The sequence below is a fragment of the Grammomys surdaster genome, unplaced genomic scaffold, assembly GCF_004785775.1.
Source record: "Grammomys surdaster isolate TR1022 unplaced genomic scaffold, NIH_TR_1.0 191, whole genome shotgun sequence".
NCBI lineage: Eukaryota > Metazoa > Chordata > Mammalia > Rodentia > Muridae > Grammomys > Grammomys surdaster.
The window spans coordinates 7,463,389-7,481,514 of NW_021604636.1; the positions used below are offsets into that span (position 1 = coordinate 7,463,389).

Genomic DNA, 18,126 nt, shown 5'->3' on the forward strand with positions numbered 1-18,126 from the left:
ACAGTTTGAACGCTGGTTACAGGACTTTCTGTGTTCAGCAGACAAGCCCCTCAACGCGACACGGGATGCCAGAATAAGTACCTTTAACTTCCGGTGCCCTACCTCCAGCTGTATTGTGCCAGGGCAATCGAATTGACGTCCGGAGAGGAGCATTTCTCTGTCCATCTAAATAACTCAAGTCTTCCAATTTGGTAGAACTTGTCGCTGCAATATGAAAGCAACACTGAGTGTAAGGCCACACCTAAAACTACTGTAAGTTATAAATTACTAAATTACTAAGCAGCTCAGCTCCACGTTCAACAAAATTTACCTTGGGATAATTATTTGTGCCAGCTCATGTTTCCGGCGTGACTGTTAACTTGAAAAATGGAAACAATTAAGACTACTCATTCTTAATGTTATGTTGATCTGGTTGCCAGGATTCACCATTATTCCTGGAAAGAAACTGACTTCACTATAATTTTTTTTAATGGAAAAAACAAACAAAAAAAAAACCTTTGACAATCAGTGTCTTGCAACAGCCCAGAACCCACTGCTAATACACGGACATTAAGCTAGTCTCTGCAGCTCTGGGAAGCTCTGTGCTGTTTGGAACTCCAGTCTTTCTAATTAAATAAGCAGATCCTGCATGTACAATTTCACAGCACTCAGAACATTAAAGGCTAGCTCTTGGCAATAAAAGTACAGAAGCTGTCTTTTTCTTCAAATGTGTGTGTGTGTGTATGTGTGTGTAAAATATATATGTGTGTGTGTATGAAATCAGGCGTGATGGTACACCTCTTTAATCCTAGCACTTGGAAGACAGAGACAGGTGGATCACCATGAATTCCAGGCCAGTCTGGTCTACATAGTGAGTTTCAGGCTAGGAAAGGCTACATATCGAGACCTTGTCTCAAAAACAAAACCAAACCAAAAAGAACCCAAAATATATGTCTATATAATAATTTATATTGATTACCATTAAATAATGATAATAAAATATATCATGCCATACATTATATAACATATTATATATAATATTATATATGTTACATATATATTTTAAATGTACTATCATGTTTATTTCTGACCAAGACAGTAAGGTTCACAGCATATAGGTATCTATTAAATAGCATTAGGGCCATTAATGGGTAAGCACAAAGAGTTAATTCCAGGAAAAGTTACATTCCAAAGGCTTAAGTCTTCTGAAGTCCCTAGGAGGACCAGGATCCAAGGTACAGCAGTCAAACTGGGCAACGAGACTCTGAAAACCCTCACAGGCTGTTAGCAGTACCAAGCTCCCTAGAGCAACAGCGTCTCTCCTGAACCCTTCATACCTCCTTCACCTTCCTGTTCACTTGCTTGTTATCCACAACACTCTTCATTCTTTCATTCGACAAGTACCAAAGGTTGAGGAGAGCCTCAGGCCTGCCCTCTTGCATAGCCTCCAAAAACAGCCAAGCAAGTGTTCTACCAACTGTCCCTCCCAGGCAGCAAGCAACTGTTTTTGCATCTTACTGGTGCTTATCCACTGCCTTATTACATGCTGTGCAGATTTAAGTTAAGTGTTCTGCTCATGGTCAGAGACCGTGTACATCTTCCACATTTGAAAGTTCAGCCAAGCTGGCATGTAGTAGTGTATGCCCGTGACCCTAGTGCTTAGGTGATAGAGATGGGTGAATGAGGACTTCAAGCAAGCATAGGATACCCAGACAATATGAGGTTAGCATGGATTTGCCTCAAGAAAACAATCAAGAGGATGAGGGGAGTAATTTCCTCAGGCAGGATTTTCAGATTGGCAGGTTAATCCAATGGCAGCCTCAAGCTCCCCTGCAGATCACAGACAGAGGGAAACTTCCTGCAGCGACTACAAAACCACCCCCAGCCCTCCAGGCTCCCTACAGAAACACAACTTGAAACTCAATCCTAGGTTCATGCCTGAGGCTTGGATTCCCAGCTCCTTTGGGGCTCAAGCAGAAGGCACCACCACAGCCAGAGTCCATAGCTCACTTCAGAGCCAGGGCTTTGGTTCTATGGGATACAAAGACCTCGGAGTTTCAAAAGGCTTGTTTCCCCTTTCCCTATCCTTTAGAGCATGGCATTCACTTTGTAATTTTCTGACAACTGAAAAGACTACACACACACACACACACACACACACACACACACGACTATAAAAGGCATTGACATCAAAGCACTGTTGGTGTTAGGGAGAGCCCTTATGTGTGTGACATGGATGTAGGAGATGAGATGATTCACTTCAAGAATCTCTGTTTTCAGATTTCCAGCCACCAGTGTCTATACCAGAGTCCTGGGCAGAGTAGCCTGAGCAATGGCCCTGCATATGGCTGATTCTACACTTAAACCATAGCCAAGAGCTGGCATGGAGCACACCCCGTGAATCCCAGCACTCAGGCAGCTGAGGCAAGGGGTCGTGAAATACTGTTAGACTCGAGCTACAAGGTGAGACTCTTTCAAACAATGAACAGACAAGATTAAGCTGAGGCAAAAGCTTCAGTATGCAGGGAGCACCAGCTGCAGTGAGCTCTACTTCTTAGGGCCACTTTTTTGAAGCCACCAGGACATCTGAGATGAAGAACAGTGAGGGAGGCCTCAGCTGCTCAGTCAGGAGCTCAGGAGGCACGAGCTCCAGCACTTCCCTCCAAGTGATGAAGCCATCCTGCACCCTTCTACAGATTCTCGGGTATTAGTAACAAGAGCCAGGCTTGTGTCAGTCTACACAATAAACATCTAAAATGCTAATACCATTCTGGGCCAAGAGAAATCAGAGGTTCAATAATTTCATACTGTAGAAAATCCACTGCTAACATCTCTGTGACCAGGCCATGTACATAGGCACCCATGCACGCACACGTCTGTGCAAGGAACTCATTTCAATGTACCGTAGAAAACTACTTAAGGGAGAACTTTCTCCTAAGCTAGGTAAAGAGTGGCATGTGCTGATGCCCTAACTTTTGGGCTAACCTACCCAAGGGAATGCCAGTAAGTCCTGGACAATCACCATTTAGTATTTCAAGAAAACTGGAACTCAGTTGGTTATTGTGTTTGTTGGTTTTCTGGAGAATTCCACATAGTGGTCTCTGATCCACTCAGAAATTGTTTCAAAAGATTAGACAAGTAGTTAAAAACAGAAAATCCCATGAGCTGGAGAGATGGCTCAGTGGTGAAGAACACTGGCTGCTCTTCCAAAGATCCAGGTTCCCACACAGCAGCTCACAACTGTCCGTAACTCCAGTTCCAAGGGCTCTCAAAGCCCTTTATGGCCTCCATGGACACTAGGCAGACACACATGGTGCACAGAACTACATGCAGGCAAAATACCAATACATACACACACACACACACACACACACACAAAAGTTTTTTTCAGTATAGTAAAACCTATTGACCAACTTCTAGACTAGCCAAGATACAATTTTAAATGCTTTGAGGCTTAATTTTTAGTGAAGAAAAAAATGTCCATGTCATTCCTTTTGATATAATAGGCAACACTTCAAATTAATCCAACTCTGAAAAACACCTTCACAATCTCTAATCCTAGCCAACTTAGTTTTAGTCTTTGATTTAAAAAAAAAAAAAAAAAGACAACTCCTTGTTCTCTACATTTCTCTTCAGGAGATTGAGCAACAGGAATGGCCGGTGATCTTGGAGACTACCTCTGTCCCTTCACCACAGGTCCAGGTCCCATATGGACAGCTATCATAGAGGCCTGGCATCAGCTGTCACTCTTTAGTCCATAGGCCAGCTTGCCTACCAAGTGGCGCTCTGTGTTGACATGAAAGATAACACGCAAGTACATTCACAAGATTTTACTACACGGCCCATCACATTTGATTTCGGTACTGACACTGAGTATTAGCTGTCTGCAGCCTGCCTCACATCTGCTGGCTAAGCAATGCTGAGTGCAGTTCACACAACTGGACAGTACTCTTTTCTACAACCTTGAAACATGCTGCTGTCCCTCGGCCGGAGGCGGGCGGTGAAGAATCTACCAGACTCTTCACTTGTTAACAGAAACACAAGAGAGGACAGCTGCCTATGTCTGCATCTGGTTTACAGTATATTTCAAGAGCAAAGCCATTAGGCCAAAGTCTGCTCCAACCCAGAGGTAAACCCCACTGTTCTAAGGAGATCTAGCTCAAGGGCACACACAGGTGATAACAGGTGAGCCCAGCAGAAACCAGACACTCTGCTGTTTAATCCAAATAGTTTCTGAAAACAGCAGCTCACCTCCTTTGTCGCTTTGCAAAGCTGGTGACAGGCAAAGCTTCTAGCAGGACACCCCCCCCCCCAACTGAGTACTTTTAACATGCTAAAAAGTTTCCTAATTTTAAAAAAGATTGATTACCCTACAATGATTGACTCAGTCACCATAATTAGGTAAGTACAGCCTAAAACATTTTGAGTACCACATATTATGCTCCAAGTCAGGGATGGGGATGGAAGGGTTGGGTGGAAAGGTGGGGTGGGGGCAGGGCAGCTTTGGGAAGAATCATCCATCTGTACACATAATGCTCTCCACTACTTCTCCCTGGCAGACAGGCCAAATCCCTCTTCTGGAACAAGGCACTCTGCTTCCTTTGAAAGTGAATTAAGAGTTGTACCTCACAACTTTTCCATTAAGGCCACTTATTTGCCAGCTGCTTCAGAGTTCCATCATAAAAAAACACCCAACAACAGGTAGAATGACCTAGCACATACTGAAGGAGCAGCATAAATTACAGAAAGATCTTTTTGATGTACAAAGAGTCAGCACGGTAGCGAGGGGGCCATTTTTTAAGCACTGGGCTGGTTACAAAGAATGACCTGAACGAGTACCTCTTCAGAATACAGCTCCGGAGCAGGCGCATAGACAGGAAGGACCTTCAAAATGCACAAGAGTGGGGCTGCCCCCCCCCTTCCATAACCTTGTTTAAAGGTGGGCCACAGGCCCGCCCAACTCTCAGCCCATGCTTCTGTGTGTGTGTGTGTGCGCGTGCGCACGAGCATGCACACATGGCTCTATACCTAGCTGCAGCAGCTTGCTCTCGCTCCCACGACTGCACATGCTTTCCCATTACAGCTAAATTTTACAGAAGCATTTGACCTCCCAGCTGTGACGGGCTTCAACTATACAAAACAAAGATTTAAAGTTGAATTAGAAATCCTTTGATCTGGTTATCAACTTCACTTTAAATTAATGCCCGCTATGTCAAGATACAGTAAGAAGTCGTAATTCACATACACTTAAAAGAAACACTAAGGGCAGAGTTATTGAACCCCCCCCCACATACACACACACACACACACACACACACACACACACACACACACAAAGAGCCAACATTACGAATCACAGATTTACAGCGGTACAGAGTAAAAGGACCACTAACAGACCGTGTGTGCTTACATTGAGTACACTGAGGCCTATGGGAAAGATCATACAGCTGGCTTGTGTTTGGATTAATCTTCTGGGTAAAGAAATGGAACCCAGGACCTGAGGGCTTCGGGAGAGCCATGGCCTTACCTGCGACTGAGTTGGGCCGTGGCATTATTAGCGAGCTGGAGCTCTGAGAATAAGGGACCGGACCATCTCCAGCCGAGGGTTCCGCCTTGGGCAGCACGCTCTCCGCAGACCCAGTAGTCTCCTCTTCTGCCACTGGGGAACAGTTATCTGCCCTTCGGTCGTGAAGCACTCCCTTCTGAACCCCTAACCTTAGGCTCCCGTCTCGGTTCCATTCCAGACTGGAGCCACTCCGGTCGTCATTTTCTGATGAACTTGTGATTGTGGCTGAAACGAGAGATCGAAATACTTTGGAAATACTTTGAAGGAGTCTAGGCACAGCTGGGACTGCTGAGAGTTACACACACACACACACACACACACACACACACACACTCACACCCCTCCCCAGCACCAATGGAAAGTTTTCTGGTCTACACAGATCTTTATCAAAGTATATTTCATACAATGTATTTTGGTAAAATTAAAAGAATGTTGCTTATCAGGGGAAATAAGCTGCTAAATCACTCTACAGGAAAGGGAACAAAAACTGATAGGAAGATAATGAAAAAGCCGTAAAATAGCTGAGATCTAACAGTGAGTCTATATGATTTGGAGATAATGAATCTCCCCTTTAACCAAGATGAATTGCTCATATCTCATTAAATTTCTCTGACTCCTTAAACACCCAACCCCACCACATATTTGCTGGGAAGAGATACAGGTAACACAAGCAGAGAAGATGCAGGATACGGAAACAAAGATGCAATTTAAAGTCCGAGGATCTGACCCTTGAAACTATCAACTGTAAGGCAGGTTCAGTGAGGTGCACGGAGATCAACTTGCCTCGTTTCATAACACACAGATGGAAAACTTGGTATGACCAGTTCAGGGAAAGGACCAGAACGGGAAGGTCTGCTCTGGTTTTAGAATTAAAATTTAACTTCTACGAAAGCAAACCAGAGCTGGGGGTGGGGGTGGGGGAACAGTAAAGAGAGGAAGAAAAAAAAAAAACCAACCTAAAAACATCTAGGCAAAAGCACAGAGGAGTATGGGAAAGTGAAGCCCAGTACTCACCCTACACAGCAGCTACAGGTAAACAGACGTTCCTAATTTTCAGACTGTCTAAGCAGTACTCAATGCCCTGTAATCACAGGTCACCTGGCCACTCGTACGGCCCCAACTGTTGACCTAATGTCCTTGAGGATAGAAACCATGTCCTTGAGGCTTGTGTCCTTGAGGATAGAAACCATGCCCACTAATGCTCCGCTTGGATCCCGGCAGCCCAGGCCTCTGTGCTGGATCCTGGCAAATGAGAGAGAGCCGGCCAGAGTGCACTCAGACCCAGCTGCCTGGAGGGAGAGCTATCTCCACACACTACGAAGAGCACACTGTATCCGCAACTGGTAATTAAGCCTGGAGAGAGTCTCGTATCTAGGACCAAAAGGACTGAATGGCTTAATTTTTGAAATGATCTTGAAGGTTTAATAGACAAATGATTTCCTTGCTGTGGCCGCACGCAGGACACCTTGCTGCAGCAGCCTGGATACACTGTTCTCTACTTTCTTCTTATATATAAGCCCTTTTGACATGTGGGAACCTTTGTAGTGTACCTACCTGAGGTTGACCAGCTCCATTTCTGGATAGTGCACTGTGGGGCGGGGCACGGTAAGTGCTCAGTTAATATTTGCTGAAAGAATGCATGCATGCATGCATGGATGCATGAATGAATGAATGAATGAATGAATGAATGAATGAGCAATTAATATTTCTGTTCCACTTGCAGCAGACACTGTATAGTGACCTCACTGTTACCTGCTCAGGACCACTGGCCTCAGGTCTATCCGAAAAAAGAAAGCCAGTATGAGTGGGGTCTGTTTCAACTTGTGGGAAACCAAGATTATGATTCCAACATTCCTGCATGTGCTGGCGGCAACACCCCATGCCTCCATCTTTCTGGCATCCAGCCAGCCTTCACTGTGTTTTGAAATGGCCAGTTTACATGTAAGCAGAGCAAGCATGGTGACTCTTCCCGTGGTGGCAAGGCGGCTGCGGATTTGCAGCAGCAGCTGACATTCACTGGAGGTCTGCTATGTGCCAGAGGCTGCTAATGCCTTACAGGAACGGTTTAACTTATTAATGAGTTTATTGTTTATTTATGGGAATTCATTATTAATAGTAACTCTGCTAATAAGTTAAAAGCATAAAAATGCAACCAGTCTCATAAAACAATTTGTTTTAAATCCAGTATTTGGAATTCTGAGTGCTTTTCCTGAGCCATCTTATAATGAGTTAAGTTTTCAAGGCTGCTCCAACATCTAAATGACAGTGAGATAAAAGGGGAATGGAAAGTCCAGACAGGAGGGTGGGGTGGGTGGTGCTGATGTGCTTGGTTGGTTTCACTGCCTTGGCTATTTTATTGGTGGCACTTGTCCTTTTTAAAAAAAAAAAAAAAAGAGCACATCTCAGGGTGATATCCCTCAATACCACGTGCTCTTCAATAAATACCTCAGCTCTGACTAAGACCCTAAGAGGAGGAAGAGGAACCTAGATCACCCCACTTCTTGTTACACGTGACAACACAGCAGACTTGCAGCCTTGGGGTTCTAAGAAGCAGCCGAGGACATCTGGAAGAGCCTGGCCTGGGCTCCTTGGTGGCAGAACAGGCTGAAGGCTTAATTCTCACAGAGAGGGACAGGGCTTTACGTGGTGTGCAGGATGTGATGGGTAAAAACCCTCAAGTCCTGGTGGTGAGAGAAAGAAAAGTGGATGAGAGAAGATGTCCCTGAGCCGTTGGAATTCTCCAGCAGAGAGTAGTCATTCTATTGCTTCTTATCTTGTGGTCCTATCTGTCATATCTGAGACTCTTAGAGTCTTAGGGAAATACTCTTCTGCTGAGCTACACCCTTAGCCCTGAGTTAGCCACTTGAGAGGGAGGCTAGAAAAGGTTGGGATTCAGCGGGAGACTGTGACGAGGAAAGGCAGTCCACGGGCCACATTCAGCAGGGCACTGAGAGCTGGTGTCCAGAGAGTCATGAAGCCCAGTGCGATGGCCGTACTGCACAAACCACAGGCAGTGGACTCTTAGCTCAGCTCAGCTACCACTAAGGAAGGCCCTGAAGCAAACCAGTGGGGCAAAGAAAGGCCAGCGATTCCATTCTCCTTGCACACAAGAAGCACACCTCATAGGACAGGTCCTGACTTCTAGAGAGAGAGAGAAAGCTGGCTCTCATGCAAAATATTCCAGGCTGACAGCAGCATAAACTCCTTTTTAGGTTATTAACATAGTTACTTTGGAGAATATGTGTGCATACACAGCCACACACACCTAGGACAATATCTTAAACATGAAGACTTTAAAAGAAAAAAAAGCCAACTCTCTACAGAATGGTTTGGAGAGACAGCTCAGTAGCTAAGAGCATTTGCTGCTCTTCCAGAGGATCTGAAGCGAGTGTCATTGCCATGGCCCCATCCAGCAGCTCATAACTGCCCGTAATTCCCACCTTCGAAGGATCTGATGCCTTCTGGCCTCTGTGAACACTGGCACATATGTGACATGTACACTGACATATACAGACTCAAAATAAAAAACAAAATGTTCAAGTTATTTCTAAATATTGTTTGACATCTCCCCCCCCCACACACACACACACAAGAAAAAGGATAATCTGAAATCATCTAAGCACTCACAATTCTACCATTTCCAGAATTCCATTGGCAGCTGGCAGAGATGGCAGCCTCTGTTGACAAAAGCCTGTCTTCATCACCCACCTTGTCTGAACCACTCTTCCACCATGGACATAGGCACATGGGCCCACGTTCCCTTAAGCTGTCAGGTTAGACTGTGCCCACAATGTGGTAAACAGAGCCCGGGGCTGCTCGCCACAGACTCGACGGACACTTCTCTCTCATTGTATATACTTTGAAACCTCCTGTACCCCAGGGACAGTTGTCTACCTTCCTCTGTAGTAACTGCACATTTAGCCATCTGCTCACTCATACATTCATCCAAAACACCTTCCTGAGATACTAAGGCACACACACAATGAGGATCCCCATGACAACCAGGAAGAGATGCCCAGGCCAGGAGCCCACCCCATCTCTACAAAGGCAGGGTCAGACTTAGAGAGGGCTAGTGGTACATCCAACACCAGCTCCCTTCTCTGTCCAAACAATGCATTTTCAAGACCTCCCTGGCTTGCCCAAGCTCAGGATGTGGGAGGGGCTGCATAGGTGGCTGAGGCTGCAGGAGGGTTTGCTGTCATCGGGTCATCCACTCAGTCACTAATGTAGTGGGTAAACGTAAAGGGAACTGTCCCTCCTTGGCTTTTCTTCAACCATCTTTGCCTTATCTCAGCTTCTATGTTGGAGGTACACTTAAAACTGAATCAGAAAAAACAATGTAGGTCCAGAGCCAAATGTCTCACTGTGGGTTTGAAAGAGAGTTAAGAAAGTTAGGCAGATTACAATGCAAAGCCATGCCTAGCCCATTGGCTAAGCTTTGGCTGCACATAGCAGTGGAATCCTCCTTGAGCTACAGAGGAAACACGGGGGCAGAGGAAGGGTGTGTATATATCGTGTGGACATACACCTAGAACAGTACCTTAAACACAAATGCTCTGGGATCCAACCAGGTCTCTCCACCCTTTGAGAACTAGCACTGTGGGTTCTCCAGGCACACGGCACGGGGATGTATGTCCATCTTACTCATGCAACCCTGTTTCTCTTTTCCCACTGGGAACTTAGCATCACTTTCTGACCACTCGAAAGCAAGGAAAACTGCAGGATCCTGACTCCTGTCTTCTCTCTGGTCTCATCTCCTTTGTCTGACTTGCACCCTCAAAGAAAACTCCTGGTTCACTACACATCTATGAACAAGCATTGCCTATCCCCTCAGGAGCAATTAAATAATGTGTATCCTTAAGAAATAACATGCCTACTACAGTGGTTGGCATGCCCGGCACAATAGGGCTAACTTACTTATGGTGTGCCAGGCTCTGCTCTAAGCCCTTGTCATACCTTAGCTCACTCACTTCCCACACCATCCTCACTGACAGGAAAGCCCCACAACTTCTGAAGTCTCACATGCCTCAGAATGCGGTTCTGATTCCACCACACAAAAATCTGGGACATGTACCCTGATGCATTGATAAAATATGTACATACACTGCTCTAGTTTATTTACTATAAAGCACATACCCAAAAATAAACATTGTAAATGAGAAATACTCTAAAAGAAAAATTACAGTTTTCTTTGAGCACCACATAGGCTGTCAGTCATTCTCCACATTCACAGTCAGAGACACAGAGAGTCCCGCCCTTTCCTGGGGTTGGAAACATTTAAATAGGAGGTCACCGTGAAAGTGCCTCTTAAATTATTAGCACAACAATTCTTTCCCTTTCCCAGACAAGCCAAGACTAACACAGTAGCATTGAAACATCAGTTCAGTCGATGCAGGGAAGAACTTCAAAGTTAAAACACTACAGCAATGGGTTAAAAATCAAAGAGGAAAGGAAGATAACGGCTATGAAGTGGAAGAAGGGAAGAAATACGCTAAAAATAGACATCAAGCCTTTTTAGCACCTTCCTTGTCCTGACCAAAGGAAGATCACTGACCACTCCTGAGGTTACACTTAATCCAGCGAAGGAACTCTGAGGTTGAGAGTCAAGGCAGCACTGTAGCAGTTCTCTAGGTCCCCGGACAGACAAACTGGACCAACACCTCATACCAACAGTTGCACAGGATAGATTCCAGAACATAAAGGCTCAATTCTTCGTGGCATCATCTTTCTGGCCAGGTATGCAGGACTGTGCATCTCTTGAATCCCCAACCCCAGGCCAACCTCACTAGCAAAGGTACACGAGCAAAGAGCACACATAGCAAGAGTTCCTGGCTCACCTGCCCCCAGCTCCTAGTATCTACTAGCTCAGAAAGAGAAGGTACCCCAGGAAGAATGCAAGCTACCCCTCCTGCCAGAGGGAAGGCCCAGATGGGGTCCTGGAAACCTTCAGCTCCAGCGACTGTCTGGCTTCTCCTCCTGCACAGCCCCAGAATGGCAGCCTGGCACTTCTGGCTAGCCCTGCCCTTTGGGTGTTGTGCTGGGAACCCTGTGCACTGGATTGTGACAGCCAGGTCTCTGTACCAGATCTCTAGCTCGGTACTCACCCCGAATTGCGCAAGGTACACTTTGCCACAACATGCAGCAAGGCCAGGGACCCAGCTGCAGTTCTCAGGTACATTCATCAGGCCTTTCAATTATGGAAATACCTGAAGGAATGGCTGCAGGCAGGGAACTGTGGGAGGGAGAGGACTGGACCCGCCTCTCTCAAGGAGAACACTGCCACAATTCGATCTGGCCTGGAAAAGAAAGTCTCCGGAAAAAGTCTAAAGACCTGGATGTGACTTTTTCTACAAATTACACAGTGCTTTGGTAATGCTCTGAAAATCTATACATGGACTGCATCCACAATGGCGCTCTTGGCACACTCAAGTGATGCCCCAGAGCTCCAGACTCCTTTGAAAAGGGCCCTCGGCAAACAGTGGTTGGTATTATTATGGACCTAGAGCAAATATCGTTCATGGGAGAAGTCCACTCAGCCAGTGTCAGGCTGATTTCATAGTCCCATAAGGAGACAGTTTTGAAAATAGATACTGGGCCTTACTTTTTATTGTCCCAATACTGAACAACCACGTTCCTGGCACATAGCAGGTACCCATACATGCTTGCCAGTATGAACAGGACAGCCTAAAAACCCCAAACACCCAGAATGACTGCAGTCAGTGCAGATGCTGTTGGCTGGAACCACCAAGGATTTCTCCCCATATTTACTATGTTACCAAATCAGAAATGTAAAGAGAAACTTCCCTTCTCTACCCGAGATTTTAAAAGGCTTCTATAATTAACGATGATTTTTAAATTGCAGGCAATGTAGCAAAATGACTATTAACCCAGATTTGAAACATTCTAAGTAGTTATTACCAAATCAATTTCAAAGCATTCTAATTTGGGGGGGGGGGCGCAAATACAGGTGCAGCAAGGCAGCAGTAGTATAAAATCAAAAGGGTGGGACTTACGAGTTGAAAATGAAAAGAAAGTACAATTAAATTACTGTATCTGATCAGCTCCCTGGAGATACGGAGTCACAGAAATGAACAGACTAAGGGCCACCTCCAGAGTGACTTTCATTTCATAACTCTGGGAGGAGGCAGAGAGTCAACACAAGATAAAAGTCAGTCCATGATGACTTCTTAATGTTCTAAGCAACTGTTCATGGAAGCAAATGTTAGCACATCCTACCGGGCCGGCGGCAGCGAGGTATGGCCCAAGGACCCCACAGCTTAGCACGAGCCATTCTTGTAAGAGAAATGTTCCCATGAAGGTGTTCCCATTAAAGCTTACATTTGCTCCCTATTTCTAAATGAGGGAGGGGGACAAATATCGGCACCCCAGGAAAGCAAAAGGAGAGAAACAGACAAAGAGCTGAGACTGGTATTCACCACTCACAACTGCACTGCCTGGGATGTGGTAGACCCTGTGGTCCAGATGGCGGATGGGGGTGAGGGCTGCTTAGATCTGACATATCATCTGGGAGAGGCACGCAGGGTTGAGGGACAGGGCCATGGCACAGAGCCCTCCAGTCTTCCTGGGGTTTCCCCAACACCCTCTCTCAAAAGCAGCAAGTGCAGGATGCTGCAAAATACTCAGGCAAGTGAGAACCTGGACAGGCCAAAGTAAGCAGTGAAGAAGGGAATGGAAGGGAAGAGGCTTTGAACAGCCCCACCCTCAGCCAGAGTGTCTAATGGTTAACTTGAAATCTTCTGCCTGGTATATCTACTATTAATTAAGAGAAAGAATCTTTACAACGTGGTGGGGTATGGTTTGTTTGTTTGTTTGTTCGTTTTTAAGTCTTGGGGCAAGTGAGACAGCTCACTTGCTACACAAACCTGGCAGCCTAAGGTTGACCCCTGCAACATCATAAAGACAGAAGCAGGAAAGTGACTCCATTAGGTTGTCTTCTGACTGCCACACCAACAGTGTAGCACTTATATCCACAGGCACATCATACATACACACACACATACATACATACAGCCATACACCCATGCACACATGGACATACACATATATATGTATATGCTTACAAACATACATACATACAGGCATATACACACATGCACACATGGATACATATATACATACATACATACATACAAGCATATACACATGGACAAACACATACATACATACATACATACATACTTACAAACATACATACATACATACAGGCATACACACATGTACACATGGACATACACACCCATGCATGCACATAGACATATGTATATATTTATGTTGGGAATTGGTTCTAATGCTTTGTCTTAATTCAGCTCCCAAAAGCCTCAAATCCAGACACTGAGGGTTCCTGGCCCCAGCTGCCTTTGATTGGTAATAGTGAATTGCTGTCCAGCCAATGGCTGGGCAGGGAGACGGAGAAAGGGGAAGGAGAAGAGAATCACCATGATAGGGGAGCAAGAAAAACAGACTTAAAGCCCCACCAACATGTAAGATTATAGGAAAGGGCCCTAGGGGCCATTCCCCCATTGGGTCTTGGGTAGCAGAGATGAAATATAGGTTTTAAAAGATGTTACCTCATGACTACTGGAGGGGAAGTGTGTGTCTTCTGCAGTGGGTGGGTGTTTAGAAGTATTCAGCCATTGGGTGGGTGTTTAAAAGTCATATCAAACCCACCGGGAGCCAAAGCAGATTAACTAACTCACCACATATTTGTATGAATGAAATTCTGGTAGAAAGGCCAGGATTAATTTGTATTTCTTCTCCTAAATGAGTCTATCTTGTCTTCCTAAGTGAAAAATATCTATTTTCTAGAAATAAGTATACACACTTCAAATATTTATCATCATTTGGACATAAAAATTAAACAGATACAACTCAGAATATGCTTTAAAACACAGTATTTCTAGAACATTTTTGAAGCTCAGATTAGTTTATATATGTTGCATTACCATATATATAATACATTCTACATGCTAATAGATTTATTATTCAAATGAATATATGTAGGCTTTTCCCTCTAAACTAGGATTAACACAGATTACAATTCCATTTGTAACAATTGGAAGCAACTTAAAGGAGTGTCAGTAAGAAAACAGTTTTCTCAGGCATAGAGGAACCAACCACCTTTGAAGCCTGTTTCTTTATAAAAGCTTTTAAAGCAAGTGACTGCAAGCTGTTTTCACTGTGACTGGTACAGCTGGGTTCACATTTAGCACGTTTTCACATCGCAAATTTGAAAATCAGACACTCACATCCAGGTAATGCCAACGGTTTCAGTAAGTAAAGGGTAAGTGCCAGAAAAACTTTTCCTTAAGATAAATAAAGACTCTCACATAGAATACAGTTAATCCCAGTCGCTTAGCCAGTATGCCTACATGACAGAATCACTGCACTTCTAAAGACTTTAACGTCCTCGGGAGAACCTGAACCTCTTGAAATAGGATAAAGCAGGGCTTCCTTCTAGATCACATGACAAAGTTGAAAAGGGGCAGAGACGTTCATTAAGCCCTGGTCTCCCAGAGCAAGAATTGGAAGGGGGCCCGGTGTGTTCTAATGGTCATTGGCCCCTTGGCTAAACTGTGGAAACCCAATGCAGACAGGGTACCTGTGGTATCTGAGGAAGCTGCCCGGGCATGTGGCTACACAAGCTTCCTCTCCCTGCATCTGCTGGGCGGAGCGATTTAGGTTAAATGCAGTCAGCATGCTGGAAATCAGCCTAAGTAGTTAGAGGAGGCTGAGGAATTTTCAAGGACAGGTTGGCACTTTCTGAAATGTCCCCTAATGCCCTGACTACACTGTGCTCAGAACACTGCTTTGAGCCTTTTGCTGACCCAAGCACACAATACTGAGGAGGCCTGTGTCTTACGCAGCCCACCCCACTGCACAGTCTTTGCCATTCAATGCCCTGCTGACCTGGTTCAAAAGGCTACCCCTACTTAAAGTGGAAAGTTAAAGAAAAGCTGGTTGCCCTCTCCTCCAGGCCGTGTATAATTTGGAACGTGAATCCTCTCCAACACATTCTACAATGGTGCTGCCAGGGTTTCCGAGTTGAGAAAAGAGGGTTCATTCCACCTTTACTTCCACTCCCTAAGATCACAGCGTTCAGTGTTCTTAAGTCTTTTACTTTCTTAAACACCTATAATCCCCAAGAGCTTGGACCATAGGCTGCAGTTCATAAACTCAACAAGTTCCTCAGAACACAGAAAACACATCGCACCCCGGCAATCACAGAGCCACAAATACAGCACCCATACCTGTCAGCTCGGGCTTGGGAACCTGTACAGCCTGCAGAGATTGCAGGAGGAGATTGCTCCTCCTTTCTGGCCCCGCCACTCTGGCCTCTTCAGACACCTGCAGCTCAAGTCAGCCCAGAGAGGAAATTCTTGCTTCTATTCCTTCTCCTCCCCACCACACCTTGGCAACAGACTTTAGTGCCACAGGTCACAGAGGAGAGAACAGAGGCATGTTGCCACCAGCACAGCTTCTCTCATCTACCAAGGGCCTTGATAGGACAGTGCAATCCTGGTTCTCCAGGAGCTGGGGTCTCCTATCCCCCACCAGAGACTGCTAACCCCCTTTCACCTTCCTACTTTCAGGTCAATACTTTTGGTACTTCATGCATAACCAAGTTAAGGGAACATATTGACCAAGGAGCAAAGGGCACTGTGGATGACATAAACGGTCCTCAGAACTTAAGACACCGTGATATTAAAAGTTTTAACGAACCAACTCAAAATAGGAATCCCGAGTAGTCCTTATAAAGCAACTACACATTTCCTGCTTCGGTGCCGCTGCAGAGTGGCAGCAACTCTTTCCTTAATATCTTCTTCCTGGCACTTGGCTAAGAACCCAGAGTTGGGAAAACACGGCCCCCATCCACATGGAGCCAAAATTAAATAATAAGTACTCTGAAGGAAATCACCGTGGTGCCAAAGGAGCGTATAATACGGAGTCTGATCAGCAGAGATCGGGGGAGATTACATTAAATCAAGTGTTAGTTAAGAGCCTCCTGGCAGCTTAGTCTTTTGCTGGCAGTACAGAGAGCTAATCGAGCACCTTTGCTTCTTTGTATAAATGCTAGTAGGGGCTGGGGATGTAGCTTAGTTGTACTTCGCTTGGTTCACATGTACAGAGCCTGGGTCTGATACCTCGTATTGCAAAACAAGTCAGTTTCAAAATTTCAGCACTGCACCTGAGTGAGAGAAAAAGAAATGGCAGATGGTGGTTCTGTTCCTGAACACGATTGTCAACGTCTGACCTCCAGCTTGAATGGCAGCTTTAAAACACACAATGCCAAGTCTAGAACTAACAGTAAAGATGAGAAGTCCAGTAGCTGTGGCCAAATTCTTGAAGGGAGATTAAATTCTCAGAAGGACATGGCATTTCAAGAGCTGAGGAAGTTGTGTGGCTACCATTGAATTTGAATCGGCTGAGGAGAGTGCAGAAACAGAGCTCAAGAGAAGCCGGAACGCAGGAAGAGCGTGTTGAAATGAATTCATAAAGCAGAAGTAGAGTAGATGAGAACGCCAACTGGCTAGATCAGCTCAGTGAAAGGCCTTGAAGCCAGAAAAAAATAAAAAAATAAAGATTTGCGGTAAATCCTCCATTCATACAGAATTCCCCAAATCAGCTCAACCACAGACAGAAGCATGCAGCTTGATGCCCAGGGAAATGACAATTTCAAACTGGTGGAATGTCACCCGTGGCGACGGTGACAGTGTTCTAAGACCAGCTGGTAAGGACAGGTACATGGTTTTGAACACACTAGGAGTTAAGGGACAGTTTAAGTGAGTGAATATTGTATGTAAGTTACTTTTTGAAACTGTAACGAGCACAACAGAAAACAGATCCCTAACAGCCCGGGTCCCACCGAAGTCAGTGAAGATGCCTCCTGACTGAAGGTGAGTCCTTCCCATACATGCAGAGTTCTACAGCGAACCCACAGCCTGACCCCAGGACTCTCTTGGGGGGCATCTTCAAACTCTGAACTAGACAAACTCATGATTTTTTTTTTTTTTTTAAATTCTACTTGGATGGAAGCACAGGTGACTGGAGAACACGGAGTTCAGAGGTCTTTTGACTATGTATTAATGTAGATACAGAGCTGATGAAAAATGGCACACAACAGTCCCTTAAAGACACGGGCATAGCCCAGCAAAGGGAAAGCAGGAAACTGTTCAGAAGAGACACACTGTGAGAGCAACACGATTGTAGGGCAGAAGGCTTGGGTGATGCCTTGGAGTCCCGCCCGTCTGCACCGGTCTGCTGGCGGATAATATCGCACAGTGGGTCTACAGGCTAATGAATTAACCTGAATCCTTGATTTTCTAGATAAGGAAGTATGTGAAGGAGTTAACTCAATGTTGCTCAAGCCAGTTAGAATTCAGTCTTCTTACCCTCAACTCAGCAGGACCGCAACTACCATGAGGCCCAGGAAGGCTTAGAAAACCCTGGCCTCACTCTTCCAATCCCAGAAGCCATGGGTTACCGTGCAACCGTGGCCAAGTCCAAGAACCACACTACACACAGCCAGTCCCGCAAATGGCACAGAAATGGCATCAAGAAAC

At 45.3% G+C, this 18,126-nt stretch overlaps 1 protein-coding gene across 1 annotated transcript in view; it reads right to left on the minus strand.

Moving 5' to 3' along the window:
- Tanc1 (tetratricopeptide repeat, ankyrin repeat and coiled-coil containing 1) overlaps positions 1-18,126 on the minus strand; it is a 229,565-nt gene that overhangs the window by 56,275 nt on the left and 155,164 nt on the right. Inside the window, exons 8-9 of the mRNA XM_028769164.1 lie at positions 5,507-5,770; positions 103-204 (exon numbers count right to left, since the gene is read on the minus strand). Of these exons, the coding sequence (XP_028624997.1) occupies positions 103-204; positions 5,507-5,770 (366 nt within the window). The remainder of the gene's footprint in view (positions 1-102; positions 205-5,506; positions 5,771-18,126) is intronic.